General features: G+C 32.6%; 1 protein-coding gene across 2 annotated transcripts in view; it reads right to left on the bottom strand.

Moving 5' to 3' along the window:
* The window catches only part of Cmc1 (C-X9-C motif containing 1), a 66,407-nt gene that overhangs the window by 28,016 nt on the left and 12,998 nt on the right, over window positions 1–25,393 (bottom strand). Inside the window, exon 2 of one of the 2 annotated variants that reach the window (XM_026406021.2) lies at window positions 22,064–22,148. In XM_026406021.2, the coding sequence (XP_026261806.1) occupies window positions 22,064–22,106 (43 nt within the window). In that variant the 5' untranslated portion in view covers window positions 22,107–22,148. Of the gene's footprint in view, window positions 1–22,063; window positions 22,154–25,393 lie in introns of both variants that reach the window. The other variant, XM_026406011.2, reaches the window with a different exon arrangement.

Here is a 25,393-nt window from a genome sequence, read left to right as displayed (position 1 = left end):
CATTTATTTATTTATTTATTTATTTATTTATTTATTTATTTTTAGAAAAATCTCTTTAGAAAGACATTGGAATATGGACTAGGGTTGTGGTTCAGTGGCAGAGCACTTGCCTAGCACGTGTGAGGCACTAGATTCAATTCTCAGCACCAAAAATAAATAAAGGGATTTTGTCTATGTACAACTTAAAAAAAAAAAAAAGAAGAAGAAGAAAAAGAGAGAAAAGGGGAGAAAAAGAAACTAAAAAAATAAGAAAAGGAATGAAATCAAGTAAACCTGATTTGAATATGTTCTTAAACCTTTGAGATAGTCTTCTCAACCAAGTTTTTCATATTGTTGTTTTAAAAACAACAAGATTATGTTTGTGTGAACTACTCCAGTTTACAAATCTGTAATACTAATTTTTTCATTTATTTCTAAAACAGCCTTGTATAATAATTTTACACAAAAGGACTTGTAATTTAAAAACTAAAAACTACAAATGTGAAAATTATTAAGCAACTATCATATTATAGTAAAAATAATTTATCAAATATTATAGGTTTATCATATAAACATATTTCATCTTAATCCTACTTAACAACACAATGTACATTTTTAAGTATACAGCTAAAGCTTTGTTCTTCCTTTAAACTATGATCAAAATGTGTGTATTCCCAGTTTTAATATTCTTACATATTCAGAATGTGGCAACTGCAGCCCAAGATTTTCCTTTAATAGTCAGTATAAAACCTAAAATTATTTTTAATTGTCTAAGACCTGAAAATTTCTAAATAACAAAAGTTACACTAACTTAAGTCATGGCAAAGAGGAGGGGCATGTCAATTAAAGAGGAATAAGTTTTACCTATATTGTTGGGAATAAGATTTCCATATATTACTACCACAAGATGGAGATAAAGTAAATGTATCGATATTTCCAAAATGTATTAAATTTTATAATAATATTTTATATCACTTAGCTTTTAATCAGAAGTATATTCTGATCTTCAAGGTAAACAAAAGAAAAGTAACTTCAGGTGATCAGCTTTATAATTATTTCCAAAATATTCCTTTGATAAGAGAAAATATAAGAAAGACACAAAGAAGTTTCATATCCCAACTTATTTTACTCAGGTAATTACCAGTATTAGAATATATTTTTTAAAAAACACACTAAGGAAGATGATTCTCATATCTATTGTAGACCTGTCTAACAGAATTTTCTGCAAGGATGGAATTGACCGATTCTGCATTGTCCAATGTGGGGTAGCTACCAGCCACATGCAACCTGGTAAGAAAGTCAACCTGGTAAGAAAGTTGAGCATTTGGAATGTGGCTAGTAATTCTAAGAGACTAAATTTTAATTTTTTAATGTTGTTTATTCTAAATTTAAAGTGAAATAGCCAATATGGCTACTGACTACCATACTGCGTGGTACAGACATATTTTCATAGTCAGTTTAATATTTTAATATATAAAAAAAATCCAATGAAAGTTTTCAAAAAACAACAGGCTTTAAAAGAAATATTATTATAAATTGATGATTAAAAAATAAAGATTCTAATCATTAATAGTGGTGTTCTTTTCAATATTATAAGGGAAAAAACAGAGGAGGATAATATAACTATAAACATTTTTAAAAATGCTATACGTTAAAGTTTTACAGCATTTTTTAATGGAATAAAGGAGCATGCATTAATGCACAAAAAATCTTTTTCAAATATATCAACTGTGAATTTTAATATCTGATGTAGAAATGTGCTTAAATATTCAAAACACTTAAATATATGTACACCAAAAAACTCAAAATTTACTCTTTATGCAAGTCAAAGTTCAGTTAATGTTTTCAATAATGGAAAAAGAAACTGCTTCCTCTTACCAAAACAGCAAGTGTAATTGTATAATTACAAAGCAGAGCACTCTACACCAAGACAGATTCCGATGGGTTAACTGGACCTCAAGCAATGCAAAGCTAGGTACCATTTAGGCTAAAGACCTAATAGCCAATCTGAAACTGGGAGAAATAGTCTCAACAAATCCAAAGTTGTCAACCAAAAGTTACTAAAACCATAAGGAAAAACATTTCATAATGATCATATGTTAATTATATGAAAAGATTCAGGAAGAAGCCACTTCACTCTGGGGTGTGTTTTTCAGTTTGAACAGAGTAGGGGAAAAAGCTTAATTAAAAGTGCCACAGTGGTGACACTGAAATTAAGTGTTACAAAAGAATCACGGATTGGTTACCAAATAATTCTTGGAAACATGCTGTTGGTTGGATTGTTCTGGTACAGGCACCTGATTTTTAAAAAGAACCCCCCAAAATTGGGGATGAGTTCTCATTTTTAATAATTAGTCAAAACTAGCTTTGTGTTGGCCAGTTATTCTCTAAGGAAACAAAAAATAGAGCTCCTTCGTTGAGCAGATATACCCGACCTCAAAAGATCTCACTAACTTATTTCCACATGTGCTGTATTAAAATTGAACCCCTAGAGGGCAACTGAGCTTCAATTTTTACTTCCTAATAGACCTCAGTTCCTCATCAGATTATAGATATCATGACTTATTTCCTTATAGCTTAGAACTTTTCATTTAGAACAACAACAAAAAAGGAATGGAAAGAAGAAAACTGATATATTCCATCCTCTAATGAAAATATTATTATGGAATGAATTTTAAAGATGGAAGACTATGTGGTACAACAGGGATATTCCTGAATAATACACATCATGAATAAATACTTGAATATTAACTCTTAGTGGAGTCAGGTAGCAGATAGGAAAGATATACTTAGCAAGTCTATTTAATATAAATGCTATGCATACATTCATTAAGTGACATGTTAAATTTTATAAGAAAAAAGGTGAAGAATCCAAGTTCAATAACAATTAATCACAATTAATTATAAACTACCAAAATAACCCACTACAGGAAAATCAATGTTCTTTCAAAGTATCAAAAAGTTTCCTGACTATCCATTCAAACTAACTCTGTTTTAAGAAGTAGCAGTCCACATAAAATACTGATGGGCAGGGGGGTGGGGTGGAGGTTATTTCTTCAATGTGAAACAGTATTAGCTAGCAAGGCCAGTAACCTATACAACTTCACAATGTTACCTTAGGTGAAACTCAGAAATAGAGTATATACAAATATAAAATGTTTATACCAACAGAACATCATACCAAATGAATTGGGAATTTATTGGTCCAATATATGGGACTGTAATAACTTAACAACCTGGTAAGAAAGTCATATTAAGACCCAAGTGAGATTTTTAAATGGCTAACTCTGTGTGTGTGTGTGTGTGTGTGTGTGTGTGTGTATTCATTTATATACATTGTGTGGGTGAGTGTATATGTTTATCTATGTGTATACACATGTGTGTTCATATGTGTATGTATATACATACACACATATAGATACCTAGAAAAAAGCACATCTGAATCCATAAATACCTTTTGAATGTAAATGTGTATACAAGTGTCACAGCACAAGTCTCCTTCTCAGCAGGAGAGGTTAAGTACCTCCTAAGCTAAAGGGCTACTATCTATACCTGGAAAAAGTCAGTCAGAATGGAAATGAAATTGCAATGTAAAGAGTTCAAAGATCCAATAAGCTTAGAAAGACAACTAATAAAAGAGTGAGACAATGCTACTGCAGGGAACTGGGATCATGTGTTTGCTATTAATCCATGATTCTACCAAAGATTAGTCAATTACCTGTCTTACATAAAGGACACTGCCCACTGTGTAATATCATGCAAGGCTTGGCTTTTTGGCAGTGTCACACTACAGAGGCAAGTACAGGGTTGAACTAGGGTAATACTTTCTAACAAACACATAGCAAAGTTCAGAAAATCAAGAGGAAGTTGAATTTGTGTATACTGACCTGGAAATCATTTTGTAGAAATATGTGTCCTAATAAATCTATTTTAGTCAAGTCATATCACATTTCTAAAGTTTGTTAGAAGAGATTGTTGAAATAAAGAAAGATATCTAATAATGTAGATTCAAGTTTGAATTTATTCTTTGTTTTTGAATTTAGTTGTCATTAAAACTAAAGACTTAAGGTTATGGTGAAGCATTATAAGGATGAAAGTTCAATGTAAACAAGTCATTCATTTATGCATTTAAAGGCAAATGCACAGCATCAGAATGCAGATTAAGATTTCTGCCATCACTAGGGAGAAGAAAAAGCAGCAAGGCAATGTGAACTTTCCAATTAAATAAGAAGTCTATTTCCATTTACATTAAGAGAACACACTATCTATCCCCCCCACTTACCCACAGGGGCTAAGTTCCAAGACCCCCAGTGGATGCCAGAAACTGTACAAACCCATGAATACTTATTTTTTTTCTGAATGTCCTATGGTGTTTCTAATCAGTACCAGAGTTAAACTATTCCTTCATGTTTCATGCCCTGCTGCCTCCTTTGCATCACCACTTTTGTGCTTCGGGGTCACTATTACATAATAGAAGGGTTACCTGAACACATGCATAAGAGTGTACAAGATGATGGTACAAGAGTCCATTTAATAACCAAGAGGGTTACTCAGCAACTAACAGGTGGCAATCTTCAGCAGGGATACACTGGGCAAAGAGATGAATCACATCCCAGGTGGGACAAAATAATACAGTGTGGGATTTCATTTGCTACTCAGAACACTATGCAATTAAAACAAATTATTTCTGGAATTTTACATTAAGTATTTTTGAATTGTGGTTGTTGACTGCTGATAATTGAAACCCCAGAAAGCAAAACTGAATAAAGGAGCACTACTATACGCTACAGTTTAGATTTTAATCATTTTTAGACCAAAGTGGGGTTTTCCTTAACTTTGGAGACTTAAAATAAAAAGTTGATTCAAAAATCTGACAAATCTAATGAATCAATTTCTCTGTGGAAATAGGAATAACACATACCTAATGACATCTGTAAAAGAGACTATGCCACAGTTAACTCTGTAAGTACTACCTGGCAGTTAGTGTTCATTTTCATACAACAACCTGACCTTTTATTTTCTTTTATTAGTACATTACAATTGTACATAATAGTTGGGCTCATTTTTACATAATCACTCATGTATGAAATTTGATTTACTCCATTTCAGTCTCTGGTGCTTCCCTTTCCCTCCCACCCTTCCACCCCCTATTCTCCTTCCTCTACTCTATTAGTCTGCCTTCCACATATTTATTTTTAACTAGTGCTTTATACATTTAAAGGTGGAATTACTGTGGTATGTTTATATATGCACATAGTGTAATTTTGTCAAAATCATCCCACATATCCTCCCCTTTCCTATGCCTTCTCCTTCCCCCTCAATCTCTTTCTTCTACTTTACTAAACTTACCTCTGTCTTTATGATATCCAACCCATTCCCCCTTTATCCCTTTCTTACTTTGCTCTAGCTTCCACATGTGATGAGAAAACATTCAACCTTTGATTTTCTGAGTCTGGCTTATTTCACTTGGCATGGATGTTGTACAGTTCCATTTACCAGCAAATGTTGTAATTTCTTCTTTATGGCCGAGTCAAATTCCAGTGTGTGTATATACCACATTTTCTTAATCCATTCATCTATTGATGGACACCTGGACAGGTTCCATATCTTGATTTGAGTTAAGCTGCTATAAAGGTCAATGTGGCTATATTGCTATAGAATGCTGATATTAATTCTTTTGGATAAATACCAAGGAGTGAGATATCTGGGTCATATGCTGGTTCCACTTCTAGTTTTCTGAGGTATCTCCATACTGCTTTTCAGAGTTATCACACCAGTCTGCAATCCCACCAACAACATATGTGTACCTTTCTTCCTACATCCTTGCCAGTATTTATGATTGCATTCTTCATAATTGCTATTCTTACTGGAGTGAAATGAAATCTCAGTGTAGTTTTGATTTGCAGTTCCCTGATTGCTAGGAATGTTGGACATTTTTTTCATGTACTGGTGGGCCATTTGTGTTTCAACTTTTGAGAAAGGCTTGTTTCGTTTTACCATTTTTTGATTGGGGTATTTTTTGGCTTTTTTTTTTTTTTTGGTTTTAAACTTTTTCAGTTCTTATACATTAATCCTGCCAAAGGAGTAGCTAGCAAAGATTTTCTCCCATTCTTCAAGCTCTTGTTTCCTTTGCTGTGCAAAAGATTTTTAATCTGATGCCATTTCATTTATTAATTCTTGGTTTTATTTAGAGGTTGTGTTAAGGAAGCCAGTTCCTATGCCAATGTGTTGGAATGTTGACCTCAGGTTTTTTCCTAGCAGTTGCAAAGTTTCTGGACATATTCCTCAGTTTTTTGTCTACTTTGCTTTGACTTCTGAGCTGAGTGAGAGAAAGGGATCTAGTTTTATTTTTCTACACATAGATATCCACTTTTTCCAGCACCATTTGTTGAAATGGCTCTCTTCTCCAAAATATATTTTTGGCACCTTTGTCAAGTTATCAGAAGACTGTAATTTTGTGGGTTTGTCTCTGGGTCTTCTATTTTGTTCCAGTGATCTTCATGTCAATTTTGATGCCAATACAATAATGTTTTTATTACTACAGTACTGGAATATAATTTGATATCAAGTATTGCAATGCCTCCAATATCACTCTTCCTGCTTGAGATTGCTTTAACTGTTCTGGGTAATATTTTCTTCCAATTGAATTTAAAAACTTTTTTCTAGTTCTGTGAAGAACACCATTGGCATTTTGGCAGGGATTGTATAACACTGAATCTGTATAACACTTCTGGTAGTATGGTCATTTTGAGAATATTAATTCAACCTATCCAAGAACATGTGGGGGCAGGAAGGTGTCTTTCCATCTTCTAAGGTCTTCTTCAGTTTTCCATAGTTTTCACTGTAGAGGTCTTTCACCTGCTTGGTTAATTCCCAACTTTTTTGATGTTATTGTAAATGAGATAGTTTTCCCGATACATTTCTTAGCAGAATTACTTGTGAAGTATAGGAAAACTATTTATTTATGAATGTTTATCTTGTATCCTACTTTGATGAATTTATTTATTAGTTCCAGAAGTCTTCTGGTGCAGTTTTTTTTAGGGTGTTCTAGATATAGGATTGTGTTATCAACAAACAAAAATAATCTGACTTCTTCTTTTCCTATTTGTATCCCCTTAATTTTCTTCTCTTACCTTGAGGTGAAACATAAGATTTATGTATTTGGGATCTACTTTTTTTAATGTAGGCATTCATTGCTATCGATTTTCCTCTCAGAACTGTTTCACACTGTGTCAAAGATTTTACTTTGATATTTTCTATCTCGGTTCTCATTGTTTCTAAGAATTTTTTATTCTATCATTTCTTCTAAGATACACTCCTCATTTAAAAGAGTACTGTTCAATCTTCATGTGTTTTTATGGTTTCTATAATTTTTCTTGCTATTGATTTCTAGTTTCATTTCATTATGATGTGATAGATCATATTATATCAATTTTTGGCATTTGCTCATTTTTTTGGTATTTGGTATGGACTATTTAGGAAAAGAATCCATGAGCTGCTGAAAAGAAAGTGAATTTAGTTGTTTTTGAGTAAAATATTCTATAGATATTCTTTAGATATAGTCCATTTAATTTATACTATTACTTAGGTTGTAAATATCTTTATTGATTGTATGTTTGGATGACCTGTCTATAGGGATGTGTTGAAATTACACTGTATTCATATAAAAGAAATATAAGAACAATCCAACAAGAAGACAATAATGACAATATTTATATCCTAAATATCAGTACAACTAATTACATAAAATAAATATATACATATATGTGTATATATGTATATATGAATTTATAAATTTATATATATATGTGTATATATATGTATATATTTATATTTCTTGGCATTAAATCCCACATAGACTTCAATACCATAATACAGAGCAATTAAAATAAAAAGATTACATGAAAAACATGTAATTTTCAAACCTTTCCATATATAGCAAACATACACACACGTGTGTGTACCCATGCAGAATGGAAAAAAATAAATTTAAAACATTTTAAAATAATTTTTAAAATATATGAATAATAAAAAGTAAAAATTAAATTTAAAAAAATAGGGGAAAGGGGGGATAGAATAGAGAAAAAAATTCTTAATGAAAAATAAAGGGCTTGTTTCCACTGTAGTCATCGAAACTACTGGCAAGGATGCATGTTCATTGCTCATGCTGTTGTGCCACTCTTCATGTTTACTTTTGGGTTCTGTAACCCTTGAGTCAAGGGCTGGGAGCTGTTAAGTCCCACTTCTTTGTGTTTCTCACCAAGCTGACAGCCATTGTGGTTAGGAGCCAAAGCTGGTTGTAGAAGCTCTCAACATAAGAGTTTTGAAATTTATCTCTGCTGTTGTAGAAAACAGTAATCTAAATCCATTTTACTGCTAACCAGTAATCTATTGCGTGAATATACTGAAATTGGTCTGGTCCTTCTCCCTTTGAGATAAACCTGGGCTAATTTTAATTTGTGGCTATTACAAATAAGTTACTATAAGTATTATTGTATAGGCACATTCTTTTTTGTGCACATAATTTTCATTTCTCCTAAGCAGAGCTGCTAGGTCATTGGATAGATATCCTTAGTGAATGTTGTTAGTATTCTTAATTACAGCGTTCTGATAGGTATGCCATTACATGAGTATTTCCTTTATGTTATTGTTCTCCAAGTCCCCAAGGTTCTGTTCATTTTTTAAAATCTCTTTTTTTCCCTCTGTTCTTTAAATATTTCTATTGCTCTCTTTTGGTTCATGATTCCTGTTGTTTCCATTCTAAAGTTGTTTTTATGTTAGATATATTTCTCAGTTCTAGAATTTTCATTCCAGCTTTATTGTTTCCAATTGTTGATACTTCCTACCTTTTTATTCTTTGCAAGAGCATTTTCCTTTACATTCTTAAGCAATGACAATGGCTACATTAAAATCCTTACCCACTAATTCCAATTAGTGATTTTAATCTGAGATATCATAAAATTAGCCTTTTGCTGATTTGAGAATGTGTCGTGTTTTCTTGTTTCTCTGTACACTAAATAATTTTGCATTGTATTATGAATACTGTGAATGATATAAAGAAAGTTTGGTTTCAGTTTTTTTCTGAGGAATTTTTCATTTAAGCAGGCAATTTAGTTTACTTCATACATATACTTTTCAGGGCCTAAAAGGACACTTTCCCTGTCCTTTCAAACAAGCAAGACCGAAGGGTTCTTTTGTTAGCTGATGTTTTATGTGAGTTTCTGCCACCCTACCTGGGAGAGATCCACCCAATGCTATTCCTTTCCTTCAGTTTTTGACTACCCTCGTTTGTTTTGTTGTGGTTCTTTTTACCCTATGAAGCCTTCAGATTGTTTTTCATATTTTGTTTATAAGTTATATTTGTTTTCTACAAAAGGACTTGTTAAAGCTAACAGGTCATGCCAGAAGCAGAATTTCTCCATTATGAATTTATATATCGTGCTAAGTTAATACGTAAAAATATAGTAATATAGACTGTGGTTTGCCATTGCCTAGATGAAAAAACAATTTTTCATGTTTCAGAATATAAAACTTTTCAGATTGTTCACCTTTGCTCATTTAAAAAATTGGTATTCATTACTTCCTGATAGTCTTTTGTAACTAGGGATATCAAATCTTTGTTATATGTTATACATATATTTTCCTACTTTGTGGTCTTTTTCTTCAATTGTTTACAGTATATGATACAAAACAATTATCTTCCTATATTGATGATTTTTTCTATTATAAATTAAAATATTTGATTCTTGACAGTTCTTGTAGGAAACTCTAGGTTTCTTCTTCTTCTTCTTATAATGATTTATAACTTTTTAATCACTGCATATACTTTCAAGTCATATGGAAAACAACATTATCTGCTGAAGTTGAAATGATATATATCCCATGACTCAGAAATCCCACTTCTAGGTATTTAACTAACAAAAATGCACACATAGGCATATAGAAGACTAAACAAGAATGTTTATATAAGTGCTATTTGTATAAAAGCTGGAGAGAACCTAAATGCCCATCACAGTAAAAAGAAAGAATACATTATAGCCAACTTATACAATGGTACTATATGGTAACAAAAATGAAGAAACAATTACTACATGTCACATAAGTACTCTAACAAACATAATGATGAGTAAAACTAAAGAGCACACATTATATGATTATACTTGAATTTAAAAAATAGAAAACTAATCTATGAAATTTGTAGTCAAAATGATGGTGACTTTGGGTTGAGGGAAAGTGCAGTGACTTGGAAAGAGTACAAAGAAAGCTAGCTTCATATAATACCTTTCTCTTAACCTTAATAGTGGTTACATAGAGAGATGTTCACTGTCATAATTCATCAAGATACATACACTTGTAATTTGCATATATAGGGTATAAAAGTTTGTCTAAAGACAGTAACATGTTTTCATTTTTCAAGAAAATGAAAAAGCATACTGTAAGAAAATAAATAGTCTTCCCATACTTCCAGGCAATTATATTAAATCTGTGAAACATTTCTTTTTTCTTATGTATATATATATATATATATATATATATATGTATGATTTACTTAAAAATGGGTTTATACCATGTATATTACTTTCTATTATGCTTTTTTTTTCTTTAATGATGCTGAGGGATCAAACCCAGGGCCTTGTACATGCTAGGCAAGTGCTCTACCACTGCTGTATTTTTTTTAGGGGGAAAGGGGATGACTGGGGATTGAACTCAGGGACACAGGACCATTAAGCCATATCTTCAGCCCTTTTTCATAATTTATTTAGAGATAAGGTCTCAATGAATTGCTTAGCACCTCACTTTTGCTAAGGCTGGCTTTGAACTTGTGATCCTCCTACCTCAGACTCCCAAACAGCTGGGATTACAGGCGTGCACCACCACACCCCAGCTACTGGCCTGTATGTTAATCTCAGTCATGTTTACACAGCATATGAGCACATTCATATTTGTTGCTAATTATTCATAAAATTAAATTGCAATGTTTTATTTAATGATATAATTAATATGTGGTAATAAAAATCAAGGAAAGGATTTCAATTTCAGTGAAAACTAACATCAAAGATATTAATTATGAATTATAAAATAAAAACTAAGCTTAACATATAACTCAGATTATTATGCTATGCAGGTATGAATCCTTTGTAATTGAATGTATTTTTAACTAGTTATATAAAAATTGTACATGTTAATGGAGTAACTTGATGTATTGATAAAGACATTATGTAATGTTTAAATCAGGTTTAACATCTCTCTATTCAAACACAATTTCATTGCAGTAAAAACTTCCAAATTCTTTTCTTCTGGCTTTCTGAAGTCTACAGTACACTATTGTTTTCTACAGACATTCTGTTGTGCACACCAGAACTTCTTGCTCCTAAGTGTAACTATGTACCCATTAATCAACCTTTCCCTCTCTCTCAGTCCTATACTCCCCAGCCTCTGGTAACCACCATTCTACTCTCAATTTCTATGAGATTGACTTTTTTAGATTCTACATATAAGTGAAATCATGTATTACTTGTCTTTTAGCACCTATCTGATTTCACTTAACATAATGCTCTCCAGTTCCATGCTTCTTGTTGCAAATGACAGGATTTGGGTTTGTTTTTTTTTAATCTATTTTGTTTTGACCAGGTCTTGCTAAATTGGCAAGGCTGGCTTCAAATTCTCCTGCCTCAGTCTCTTGGGTAGCTGGGATTACAGGTGTGTGCCACGATTGGGATTTCATTCTTTTTTTTTTTTTAATTCTGAATAGTATTTCATTATTTTTGTGGCTGAATAGTATTTCACCGTGTATATGTACCACATTTTCTTTATTCATTCATCAGTTGATGATGCTTAGTTGTTTCTGTTTCTTGGCTATTGCAAGTAGCACTGCAATGAACATGGGAATGCAGATGTTTCTTTGACATGCTGACTTCATTTCTTTGGATGAATGCATTTTTGATTAGTAGATGGCTCATAGTTTCTGCATGTTGCATTACAGTCCAAAAGAGCGCCACAGGAAGAAATAAAATAAAAATCTGAAATGGCTTAAGGTACAGAAGAAAATTACTTTTACATCTGGTTGAAATATGGTATAAATATCACTTAGCACACATGATCTAGAAACTAATAGGTACCTCAAAGTTAACATGCAAAGCAGCATGCATGCCAGAAATAAAATAAAAAAAAATTACCCATGCATATCATTTGCCAAATCCACCTCTCATGATAGAGTCATTTAATCTAACAATACACTTTCTGATTCATCCCATTTGTAGAGTATTTGCTATTTTTTAACATTTTTTAAAATATTTATTTTTTAGTTATAGTTGGACACAATATCTTTATTTTATTTATTTATTTTTATGTGGGCCTCACACGTGCTAGGTGAGTGCTCTACCGATGAACCACAACCCCAGTCCCTGTATTTGCTATTTTGACACAGTCAAATAGTAAATTAAAATAAAAAGAGCATTGATCCAGGAATTAAGATACCTGAATTCTAATTACAGCACTGCTAATATTAACATACTGGAGATTGAATAGGTAATTTACTGTCTTTATTGAGGTTTGAGACTCTAGCTTTCCAATTCTCCATTGTACCTAGCACCATACATTGCCATAGCAGTAATGAAAGGTAGTTCCAACTTCACTAGAATTAACAAATCAGTGATGACTGAATTAACAAATCAGTGTAGTTATGTTTCATTCTGGAAAGAAAGTTGTCTGTGTAGAACTTAAAAGGAAAATCAAAAAATAAAAATGTCAGTTATTAACATATAAATGTCCAAGTGAACACATGTACTGATTATACCCTAAATCAACTTACCACTAATTACACAAAAATATTAGAAAAATATTAGAACCACTACTATCACACTTCTTTCTTTCCCTTTAAGAGATTTATTAGTTTATTATTACACTAAAAAAATGGTTTCATTCTTGGTTGTCTAATAAGCACATCAAAGTTACCATGTCCAAAACTAAACTCCTGATCCACTGATCACCAAAAAATAAAATTTCCTACACAGTCTTCCTTATCCCTGCTATTAACTCCTTCCTTTTACTAGTTCATGAAAAATTTTATAAGGAGTCATTTCTGTGTCGCCTGTACATTCAAAGTAGACCCTAGATGTGCACATTCTCATCACTTTCATTGCCACCCACCTTTCCAATCTGTCATTTGGATTGTCTCAAGCACATCCATAGCGGCATCCCTGATTCTGCAACTGCTGCTATTTTCTATTCTTAATATAGCATGTTAAATTATAAATCAGACTCTTACTTCACTGTTCAAAGTCATTTTTGCTTTTCTGTTTCTCTCCTCAGGACCTATGAATGCTTAGTAACTCCATGATCTTAAACAAATTTTTGTCTCCAATTCTTTTATTGCATTGCTCTCCTTCCACTCTGGCCCCAATTCATCCCACCGTAACCACAGGGACCTTTTTGGTATCCCCTGGACACACTAGCTTCACCGAGTTCCTTAGGGTCTCTGCATGTGCTATTCCTTCTACTCACATCATTCTTCTCTGAGATATCTGCATATATCACTCAATCTCCTTCAAGAATTTTTTTATCAATATTGTCATATTAAAATATGATGTCAGATGCTTACGGGGCCTAAGAATAAAACTCTATGATCTCTATTTAATTGAATAATAGTACAGAAATTTGAGTGAATCTCAAGAAATCATTACAATTAAAAACTACTTTTTGTTGTTGTTATACATGACAGCAGAATGCATTTCAGTTCATTGTACACAAATGGGGCACAATTTTTCATTTCTCTGGTTGTACACAAAGTAGAGTCACACCACTCATGTCTTCATACATGTACCTAGAGTCATTATGTCCATCTCATTCCACCATCCTTCCTAACCCCATACCCACCTCCTTTCCACTCCCTCCCCTTTTCCCTATACAAAGTTCCTCCATTCATTCCATGCTCCCTGCCACCCCCAAAATGGATCAGTATCCACTTATCAGAAACATTTGGCCCCTGGTCTTTTGAGATTGACTGACTTCACTTAGCATGAAACTCCATCCATTTACCTGCAAATGCCATGACTGTATTCCCTTTTAATGATGAATAATATTCCATTGTATGTATATATACACATATGTATGTATGTATGTATATATACACATATGTATGTATATATATTATATATATATATATATATATATATTTATATCAGTTTCTTTATCCATTCATCTATTGAAGGACATCTAGGTTGATTCCACGATTTAGCTATTGTGAATTGTGCTGTTATAAACATTAGATGTGGCTGTGTCACCAGAGTATGTTGTTTTTAAGTTCTTTAGGTATAAACCAAGGAGTGGGATAACTGAGTCAAATGGTGGTTTCATTTGAAGTTTTTTAAGGAATCTCCAAGCTGCTTTCCAGATTGGTTGCACCAATCTGCAGTTCCACCAACAATCTAAGAGTATACCTTTTCCCCCACATCCTCGCCAACACTATTGTTGTTTGTGTCCTTAATAACTGCCATTCTGACTGAAGTAAGGTGACATTTGATTTGCATTTCTCTAATTACTAGAGATGTTGAACATTTTTTCATATATTTGTTGACCAATCATATATCTTCTTCTGAGAAGGATCTATTCAGTTCCTTAGCCAATTTATTGATTGGGCGTTTTTTTTGTTTGTTGGTTGGTTGGGTTTTTTTAGTGTTAAATTTTTTGAGTTCTTTATACATCCTGGAAATTATACTATTTGATGTGCACGTGGTAATAATTTGCTCCCATTCTGTAGGCTCTCTATTCACCTGATTATTTCTTTTGCTGAGAAGAAGATTTTCAGTTTGAAACCATCCCTTTTATTGATTCTTAATTTTATTTCTTGTGCTTTATGAAGTAGGGGACTAATTTGACATGATGAAGATTTGGGCCTACTTTTTCTTCTATTATGTGCAGGGCTCTGGTTTAATTCCTAGGTCCTTTATCTACTTTGAGTTGAGGTTTGGGCATGGTGAGAGAAGGGTTTAATTTCATTTTGCTACATATGAATTTCCAGTTTTCCCAGCACCATTTGTTGAAGAGGCTATCATTTCTCCAATATATGTTTGTGGCACCTTTGTCTAGTATGAGATGATAACTGTATTTATATGGGTTTGTTTCTGTGTCCTCTATTCCGTACCATTGGTCTACAAGTCTATTTTGGTGCCAATACCATGATGTTTTTGTTACAATTGCTCTGTAGTATAGTTTAAGGTCTGGTACAGTGATGCCATCTACTTCATTCTTCTTACTAAGGATTACTTTGAATATTCCGGGTCTCTTATTTTTCCAGATGAATTTCATGACTGCTTTTTCTATTTCTATAAGGAATGACATGTGACTTCAGATTTACCCTAGACTTCACATCCCCTCAAAAAGAAAACCACAAAAATAAACTGAAAGGAGAAATATTAGGCTGCAACTAAAATCTATAATTGCTAATTCAAAATATTCTTCATAAAAAATAACACTACTTATTGACTCTATGAACTATAAAGGCAACAAAATCAAATGATATAATAAATATTATCTGTTTATAATGTAATAAATAGTATATGTTTAGACAATACAGTTCAAAGCAAGTTCCAGTTCCACCCACCAAAAAAGACTGAATATTTTTTTTTTAGTACTAGGGATTTTTTAACCACCAAGCCAAATCCCCAGCCCTTTTATGTTTTATTTTGAGACAAGGTCTTGCTACATTGCTGAGGCTGGCTTTGAACCTGAGATCCTCCTGCTCAGCCTCCCAAGTCACTGAGATTACAAGTGTGCACCACTTCAACCAGCAAGACTGGTTATTTTTTACATGGTTCTAAATGTTCCACTCTAACACATTCCAACGTTTTGTACAAGCCAAGCTGCCTCCTTTATAATTTTCCAAACATATGTATAAGATACATATTAGAATACATTTCACTAAAAATGTAATTATTTGTGGGAATTTACAAAAAGTTTACCAGTATCAGACTCTGATTATCAATTACAACTAGAGGATCATCAGATAGCTTAAGCAAAGCAAGATTTTGTACTTAGATTTTAAAAACAAGGGTATTATTTAAAGACCACAACTAATTTTTAATTAACTTCTCATTAGATACAAGAATTTAAGTCTATTACACAAAAAATAACTGAAAGTTATTGTCAAGGAATACTATGATAATAAAAACTTTTTAATGAACTATTGGCAGAAAAGCTATGTCATGATTTATAATAATGTTTATTTATTTTAACAATTTTTTTTAAGTCTCAAGCCATGCAATTCTTTGTTTTGTGTTCAAATGTTGACTTTTCTCAATTATTTATGACTTGTATAATTGGTTATTTAAAGTATCATATTCATATGTCCTGACAAAATTTCATGCTAACTTAGTCATTTAAATTAAGTACTTAAATTAAGTACTTGCCATTTAAAAGATTTCACTGACTTCTCAAATTACAATATTCTGCACTTTCTCTGAGACAACAGCTTATCATTTTATTTAAGAGTATTTATATCTACTTACATATAATTTTGTTGCAAAATTATCCTGTTAATCAAAATAAGGAAATCACAGAAAGCCACCAGTTCTGATAACTGAAGTATGAATACATTAAGAAACCTGAGAACCACTAAATTAATAAGAAATAACCATCAGATATTTTGTTCACTTGTTTTAAGACTAATTCAGTACTATTTGTGATTCATATGAGTTTATTTGTCCTAATTCCACTGGCATAACATTAGGCCTTAGTCATACACAAATATTGCTAGTTTTCAATGTCTATATGCAAAAAAGAGTTGACATAGTAGACATGATGCTGCTATCCTTAGAAAGGACTGCATGCAAGGTTGGCTCTTAGCTGGCAACTGAGAACTTGAATTTTGGGAATGTTCCCACCATTACCTAATTGATGGAGCAGCTTGCTGAGCCCAGACTGTTTGTGTAAACAATATGGCTCATGTTGTATACCTGCTTTCCTTCTGAGAGTATGAAATTTGGGTACATGTTAAGCAAAGGGTGCCCATCTGACCAATTCCCAATAAAAACTCAGGAGACTGAGTCTTTAATAGGCTTCCTGGGTAAGTAACATTTCATGTGTGTTGTCAAAATTTAATGTTTGAGGAATTGAGCACATTCTAAAAGATTTTACTGGGACAGGACTCTTAGAAGCTAGTTGTCTGTGAACTTTGTCCTATGTGCCTTTTCCCTTTACTGATTTTGCTTTGTATCTTTTAGGTGTAATAAATCTTAGCCATGATTAAGACTAAATGCTGAGTCTTATAAGTCCTCCTAGAATACAAATGAACCCACGGATAGTCCTGGGGACCTCTGACAAAGGCCAGACAAGTCCAAGAAGGAGCAACTGTGTCTTTTATTTACGTATATTTTTTAGAGTATATACCATGGTCTTATATGTAACAGATACTCATCAATTTGATGTTTTTATATATTATTCTCTTATATGTTATTCAGACCAGTCCAAAGATATATTGATCTCCACCTCGGTGTTAGTTGATATTGGTAAACTTATTAAATGACAAAAAAATGTGTAATAAAAATGGTACAGTTCAAACAATAAATGAGAAGTTTGGGGCAGGTTCAAGTAACACAGCTGCACAAAGACTGATCACTTGGAGAATGTAGTCTGTAACCCTCTCACTTGTGTTAATGCTATTTTAACAGTTCTCTTCCTGTAAATTTCCTAAAGAATATCCTAAGTGTCCTTAATTTGATTTTCTTTTTTGTCTATTCATATATCTTTGAAATTTAGCAAAAAGTAACATACTGCAGTTGTATGTGAATGATAGTAGAGGGCAGGCACTTTACCAAGTTTCTGTGTTTTTTAAACACAGTTCTGTAATATTTCAAAAACACAAACAATCCATGCTTCCTTGTACTTTATATAATTCCTTCAGAACTATATCCCACTTATTGGAAAAAAGATCAAGAAGTCTATAAGAAAGTCACAAAACAAATACGAAGTATTGTAAAAGAAGGCCCATGAGATAGGAGAGTCAATGAGGAAGAGAATGCAGCTAAGTAAAATAAACTTCCAAGCTCTCTCATGACAAAATAATTTTTGATCTTGATCTTTCATAGTAAAAATAAAGAAAAGCTCTTATTATTTTTAAACACAAACAACATTCAAGATAGAGACTTTAGACCAAATGTCAACTATGTCTGTCAAAAGAACAACGGAATATAATGAGGAATTTCTTTTACAAAACACTGCAATTCAGCAACTGTTCCTCTTATGGAAGCCCTATTTCCAGAAGAAAATTTTAAATACTAACACACAAAATACATACTTTACCAGTAAATGTAACAAAAATATGTATTTTAAAAATATGATTAATACAGAAAATTTAAATCATTAATATGGTGAAGTGAAACAGCTGGGAAAAGGCACAACACTGAAAGCAATCTCCAGAGTTTGTCAAACCATCTCCCTAAAACATGAGTTGGTAATTCCCAGATCCAAGAAAAACCATGATTCCATCATCACAGCTGGCAGAAGGAGATTTGTGTTTTGCTTTTGAGAAATAGGGAAAGTGGAAAAAGTTAGAGATTTGGCCATTCTAGAATTTTCTGTCAGTTCCATTTCCAGTGTGCTGATTGTGTTGAAGTCTACACATACACTTTAGTCATTTATTCCAATGGCTCTATTCACTACTAATAATATCACTGGCGAAATAATAAGTTGAATTTAAATCAATAACCTTTATTTTGCTATCAACAGTTTATAATCTTGTCAAAAAGTTTCACAATAATAAGATCACAGTTCTCTATGCTATATCTATCTTTATATCAAGACACCTCTACTAATCAAATCAATGAAGTTCCCAAAGAAAAGGTAGTATGCACTAGTTTTCTCTTCAAAAAGAAACATATATTTTGATGTTTCTTATTTTACATTCTTAAAAATATATTTTTTAAAGACAAACTCTCTAGTTGATACCAGCTTAATAACACAAACACTACCGGTTATCCAAAAGCTGAAATTTTCATTTTATAAAGTTATAGTTTTCATCATATTGAAATGAGTCAGTTACTATGACTATGTACAAATGTACTGTAGAATTAGAATAATGTAATTGTAGATCGAAGATAAATTTTACAAGCATTAACAATGAAATATTCTAAATGCTATCTGCTAAGACAAATTTTAATTGTTTAAATATTAGGTGAAATGTGCAACTCAGACTAAATAAGTGTATAGTAAAAACCAATAGTGTATAGATAATGAAGGTATCATGGAAGCTGGTTAAAAAATTATAATGAATAGAGAACTAGTAAAAAAAAAAAATATAGCAACCTGGCTGAAATTGATATTCATTAGGGTACTCTTCACATCAATAGGGAGCATTTGGACTCTGTGGTCTTTATCAGTGTCCCAGCTGGTAATGGTTGAAGGTTAATGCCTTACCCCATTCTGTTCAATTTTCTATCCTAATTAGCCCTCCAAATCTATAGCTGTGAGCACCAAGTGTCTGTGCTCAAAAGAAACTAATTAATGCTAGCAAATTAGATCAAGTCCAAAGATCCAACAGCCAAACTCTTAGTTAAATGCTCCTTGTTAATAGGAAGTGTAGCTGTCAATAACTGCTGTTGGTGACTATAATGAGGCATCTTTCTTTCATTGAAAGTGATTTCATTTCTCTTTGTCCCTGGAAAAGCTGTTCCATTCCCTTCACAAACCTAAGTTGCTGGCAGTATGACCCAATTCTTATGATCAGCTGGGTTGAAATGACATAAAAAAAAAAATTAAACAGAAAAGCTTTCCTACATAATCATGTTTCAGGCAGTTAGCAGAAAGTCAGATTACTTATTAAAATTCCTATATCTTTATCCAAGAACCATAAAATTAGCTTTTATGTAAATGCTTTTATGTAAAACCCTAATTATTTAATGAAACAAAAACTATAAATAGTAAATAAACTACAATGAAAGTGTCCCTATTCTAAATTACATCTTATTGTTAGCTTCAATGTAGCTTTCTTCTGCTGTTCAGGCAATACTAACATATATTCTTTTCTAATTCATATGGTTAAACAGAGGAAATATTAAGGATTATTGTTCTTTTATAAAATAATCAATTTTATATTCTAAAACACAATTTTGGACATGTGATCTAAAAAAATCAACATATGATTACCTTTAAGAAATTCAAATATTAAAATGTCAATTATGATATAGCATGCTTTCTAATAAGGGCAAAGGCATTAACATACTAATATAACCCAAATGAATCTCAGTTCCAGATGCTTAGTCTCCAGAAAGAAACAAAATTCCATTTAAGAAAACAAAACCCTAACAATGTCAACATCCTAAACAATCTAATTTTTGATAAAAAAAAAATTTAAATAAGCATTTTCTTTTTTATACCACTGGGCAACACATGCAAGTATTAACAGTTTAGATATTCTCTCTTCTTTCACTTAAATAGCCAAAAATAAAGGTTCTAAGAATAAGCACAGTTCTGAAACCTATCTGAATCATAACTAGTAAAAAAAAAAAAAAAAAGAAAGAAAGAAAGAAAGAAATCTATAATTGAGTAGCCTAGCTTTCTTTCATTCTAGCTACCAGAATTATGAGTTATAAAACAGAATAAATACAACCTATAAATTTAGACTGATGTATCAGTAACAAGTAAATTTTCCTAGTAGTGAAAAGTTAACCTTAAAACTTTAATATTCCATTTTGAAGTTTTTTCCTCCCTCACCTGAACCAGGATACATATTTTTGGAAGTTCTATGAGACAAGTGAAAGGCTACCTCTTGAAAATGTCAGCATGATACCTGCTACTGCCAGATGTGCACTGAACCCTATCTGCAGGAGCCAATAGGTTAATTTCTCCTGATACCTGGAATGGGGCTGAAAGATGCTTTTATTAAATAACTGATTGAAAGTAAAAGCAAGAATAATACCACAGAATGATTGTTATTTTAAATTACTAATTTGTAGATGGATTAACAGAATGCCACACAGAATAAGACATTTAATTTAAGAAACAGAAGTGATCATCACATATTGTTGAAGTGTAAGAAACTACTATTATTTTATTGTCTCCATCCACAATCTGCAAAGAACATCTCCAAGGGCTGGAGGTGGAGAGGCAAAGAAATGTTCTTAGCATCCAAAAATTATTAGCACAGTCTTGAAACTAGAGTTGACACGACCTTGTTTGTCTGTTAAGAAGGTGCAGTGGAACTGCATTCCATTTCCTAGAAAGTATGGTGATCCCCAACAAAGATACTACAGGGGAAAGGGAAGAAGGGGAATGAAGAAAACAGACTATGTCAGTAAAGTATTACCACTTATTTTGAAGGTTATTCCAAATGGTAGTTTTTTTTTTTTCCTAAAGGAAAGTTCTACAGAAATATTGCCATCAGCTTTTTAATTACCCATCATTTACAGATGTATTATGACCTCATTTTTTACCTATCACCACTGTTTGTACTTTCACTAGAATGTTACATATTAATCAACAATATCTAAAGTTTATAGTATATAGGAAAATTTAAATGTTAACAATATTTTTCAAAGAAAATATACATATGTGGGAACCCGTAACATACATTTACATAAATATCCTTTACTTAGAAACAAAAAATAAAACAAAACAAAATGAAACAACACATTAAAACTCCCTAGACTCACTGTAGATCCTATTGGGATTCTATTAACAATTCAGTAATAGACAATAGTTCTAAGAAAATCATCTTAGTACATACACATGAATATGCTGATAGATGAAAAACAGGTACATGTTAGATTAGATGTTTGTTCTTTCCCTATCAAACTCACCAAAATAACTTGTTTCTCCAGAATACTCACACCAAGTTTTTCTCTATACATTACCATTCTTGGTGGGGGAGAGTGTCTTTTTTACTAGTAATTTGGGAGAATATTTTTAAATTGTAAATGAATTGAACACTGCCTGGAAGTTCTGAAAGCTGAAATACTGGTATCTCAGTGAAAGGGTGAGAAGCAATTCATACATATTAATTCATTGACTACTTGACTCTGAGGCTAAGGATTAAATTCAGATCATATTATTAAAATTGAATTTGATCTTTATAGGAATATTGGATTCTTACCTTGAACTTGTTCAGAACACCTCTCTCTGGCCTTTTCTCTCATTATTTTTGGGATCAAAACATCTTTTTCAACATGTCTGAGATGCTGCTCTGGAGGAGAAAAAAAAGATCCTTATTAAAGGCTCAAGTAAATCATCAGAGGAGGAGAAAAAGAAGTACTCTAGTTTGTTAAAATAAAAGCTTCTATAAATATATTTTTAAATGGCTTTTACCAACTGATAAAACTGTGATTATTTTACTCACTAAAAAGCATTGGAAATGTATTTTTGATATACAATACAATGTGAGGAACAAAGGCAACCATCTTACCAAATATTTCTGCAAACTATATTACAACACTTACTTGATAATGTAGATTGGTCAAAACTAAAGTAATTCATCATCATTTTATTAATAAAACAATCCTCAAAAACAAGATTTTTATCGATACTGAGATTTATAGCTAAATGGAAGAGATACAAGATTAAGTGATATAAGAATAGTTTGTCTACCTAGTAAAAAGAGTAGCCTAAGAAAGAACTGGCAGAAGAAAAAGTAGAACTGCAGATCCATTTACAAAACAAAGTATTTAAGACTTCTGTTCATATTAAACAGAACTTCCACCATAAGACTAAAATTGCAAAAGGAGCAACTGCTACAGCATCCTGCCTGCTTCTTAAATTCTCAAAGTGCCCTGAAAAACAAAGAAGAGCTAAGCATCCTTGGTGAAAATAAATAACAAGGAATCTCTGAAAGACAAAAAGGCAGGTGAAATTGGATTAAAGGAGACAATCACATTTCCACAGAGCACCCAGGAAAAAACTGATGCTGAAAGTGGGTGTTGCTCCTTGCTCTGAAGTAGTAAACACACAGAGCAAGAAACTTCCCTTGAGGAAACTGGTTATTTGATGAAGTACCTCAGTGGAGCCAAATAGCTACCTTCTTTGCTGCTGTCAGACCATGGGTGAAAGAAGGAAATAAAGATATTTATTCCCAAAAGACCAGGAAGTTTCCCAGTATCCAGTGACACTCAGAAGACTAGGAATCCCTAAACTCTTATGAACTGATATATATTTTAAGAAAAGAGAACAAAAAAGCTCTCAAAAAGCAAACAAGATCAACAACAACAACAAAAATCCAAGAATCACCTAAATTTGGTGAAGGACAACACAGTGAAACAGGAGATCCAATCACAATTAATCAAAAAGTAAACGATCCCTGAAAGGGTTAAAAGAGTAAAGAAAATAAGATTTTAGAAAAAGTAAAATAAATATATTTAGGCAAATAAAAAGACAGGAGTCTTTGGATGGAAAAAGACCATGGATATTCAAATGCACTTTGATGGAATATCTGAAACCCAAAAGTCAAAATTTTGTGTTAGAATTTTTTCCATTTTGACAAAAATGGAAAATCAGATGTGCATCATGTCTCCCTGGCAAATGTACGCAACTAGACAATGAAACAACTGCAAGGTTGTGAGAGAATTACTTTATATGTAAGAAAACTACAGTAAGGTAAGCCACCAGTTAAAAGTTAGGTTAAAGACACTTTCAGACATGTAGAAACAAAAATGTTTACCTCCTTCAAACCCAAAAGAAAAAGAAGTAATTTACTTAACATTTTCGTTGTGCAACAACTACTAATCAAACTAAGTGATGTAGAACAATAAACATTTTATTATGCTTAAGGTTCCTATAGTCAGAGGGGCCTCATCCAGGAATGCTCAAATGACAGATGTTAATTTTAACAGAGGCAAAAGCTGTGATTGGAGGATCTGCTTGCAAAATTACTTCTTTCACCACTTGCATATCTGATATCTGGGCTGGAATAAGGAAGGGCTCAGATAGAACTGTAAACCAGATCACCTACACATGGCCTGTGTTAGACCAAAATGCCTGAGAAAAATATGTAGGAGGAAAAGTTTATTTTGAATCACAAGTTCAGAGGTTCAGTACCCAGATTGCCAATTCCACTGCTCTGAGCCGAAGGTGAGGAAGCACATCAGGTGCAAGAGCCCCTAAGGGGAAAGCTGCTCATCTTGTGGTGGGGTCAGGAAGCACAGGGAGGAAGAGAAAGTCCCACAGGAAAGATGAAACCTTGTAAAGGTACCATTAGTGTCCTACCTCCTCTAGCCACACCCCATCTGCCTAAAGTTACCACCTAGTCGGTCCATTCAAACTACAATGGACTGATTAGGTTACAACACATGATCCATTCACTGGACATTATTGCACTAACATAGGAGCTTTTGGGGGACACCTTATATCCAAACCATAACATGCCCTCTCCATTTGGTTTGGCTTCTTGCAGTAAGACAAATGGGTCCTGAGAAAGAACAATCTCATAAGCAATGTCTGCAGATCAAGCATTTCAACACAATCAAGTGAACACTCCATCTGGCCTTTTCGGACTTTGTCATGGAAGCCATGCAACACTATTCCTGATACATTATACAATTTCAAGTAATTAAGGACAGCCTACGTTCAAGTGGGGGTAGGGGTAGGCACTATTCTTTGTGTCAAAGCCACCTTATCAAAGAGCCTGAGGAATGGGATGCAATCTCTGTAAAATAAAATCTATGACTAAAAGTGATAGAGAAAATACTTTATTAAAATAAAGATGAATCCATGATGCATATATGTGAAATATATAAAGCATATTAGAAAAATACACATGTAAATTTTTGTCATATTTTTTATTGGTGAATTACAATTGTACATAATAGTGGGGTTTGTTGTTACATATTTGTACATACACGCCATATAACTATATAATTTGTCTATTTCCCAATGCTTCCTCTTTCCCTCTCCACCTCCCTCTCCAGGGTCCCTTGTGTCTAAGGATCTCCTTTCAATTTTCATGACCCCCAACTCACTCTTTCCTTTTACTATCTACTTTCCATATATCAGAGAAAACATATGACCCTTGATTTTGAGTTATTTTGATTAACATAATGTTTTCAAGTTTATTTTCCTGCAAATGACATGTATAGGATCTAACTACATGAGGCTTTTGTGAATGAAATTGTTTCCCTGGTTCCTTTCTCAGCAGATTCATTACTGGTGTAAAGGAAAGCTACTGATTTCTATATGCTGATTTTGTAACCCGCTACTTTGATGAAGCTCTAGTAATCTTTTGGTGGAGCTTTTTGGATCTTCTAAGTATAGGATCATATCATCTACAAACAGGGATAATTTGACTTCTTTCTTCTCTATTTTTATCCCTTTTATTTCCTTTTCTTGCCAAAATTGTCTTGCTTTAAATTTATGTTTTAAAATTATAAAACACTTGAATAACATTATCAACTAACTTAACCTAATATTACTGACTATTCCACTAGAGAACAGCAGA

This window comes from Urocitellus parryii, chromosome 3 (genome assembly GCF_045843805.1).
Source record: "Urocitellus parryii isolate mUroPar1 chromosome 3, mUroPar1.hap1, whole genome shotgun sequence".
NCBI lineage: Eukaryota > Metazoa > Chordata > Mammalia > Rodentia > Sciuridae > Urocitellus > Urocitellus parryii.
Note: the sequence above shows the minus strand (reverse complement) of the source record. Positions and strands in the feature narration are given on the sequence as shown.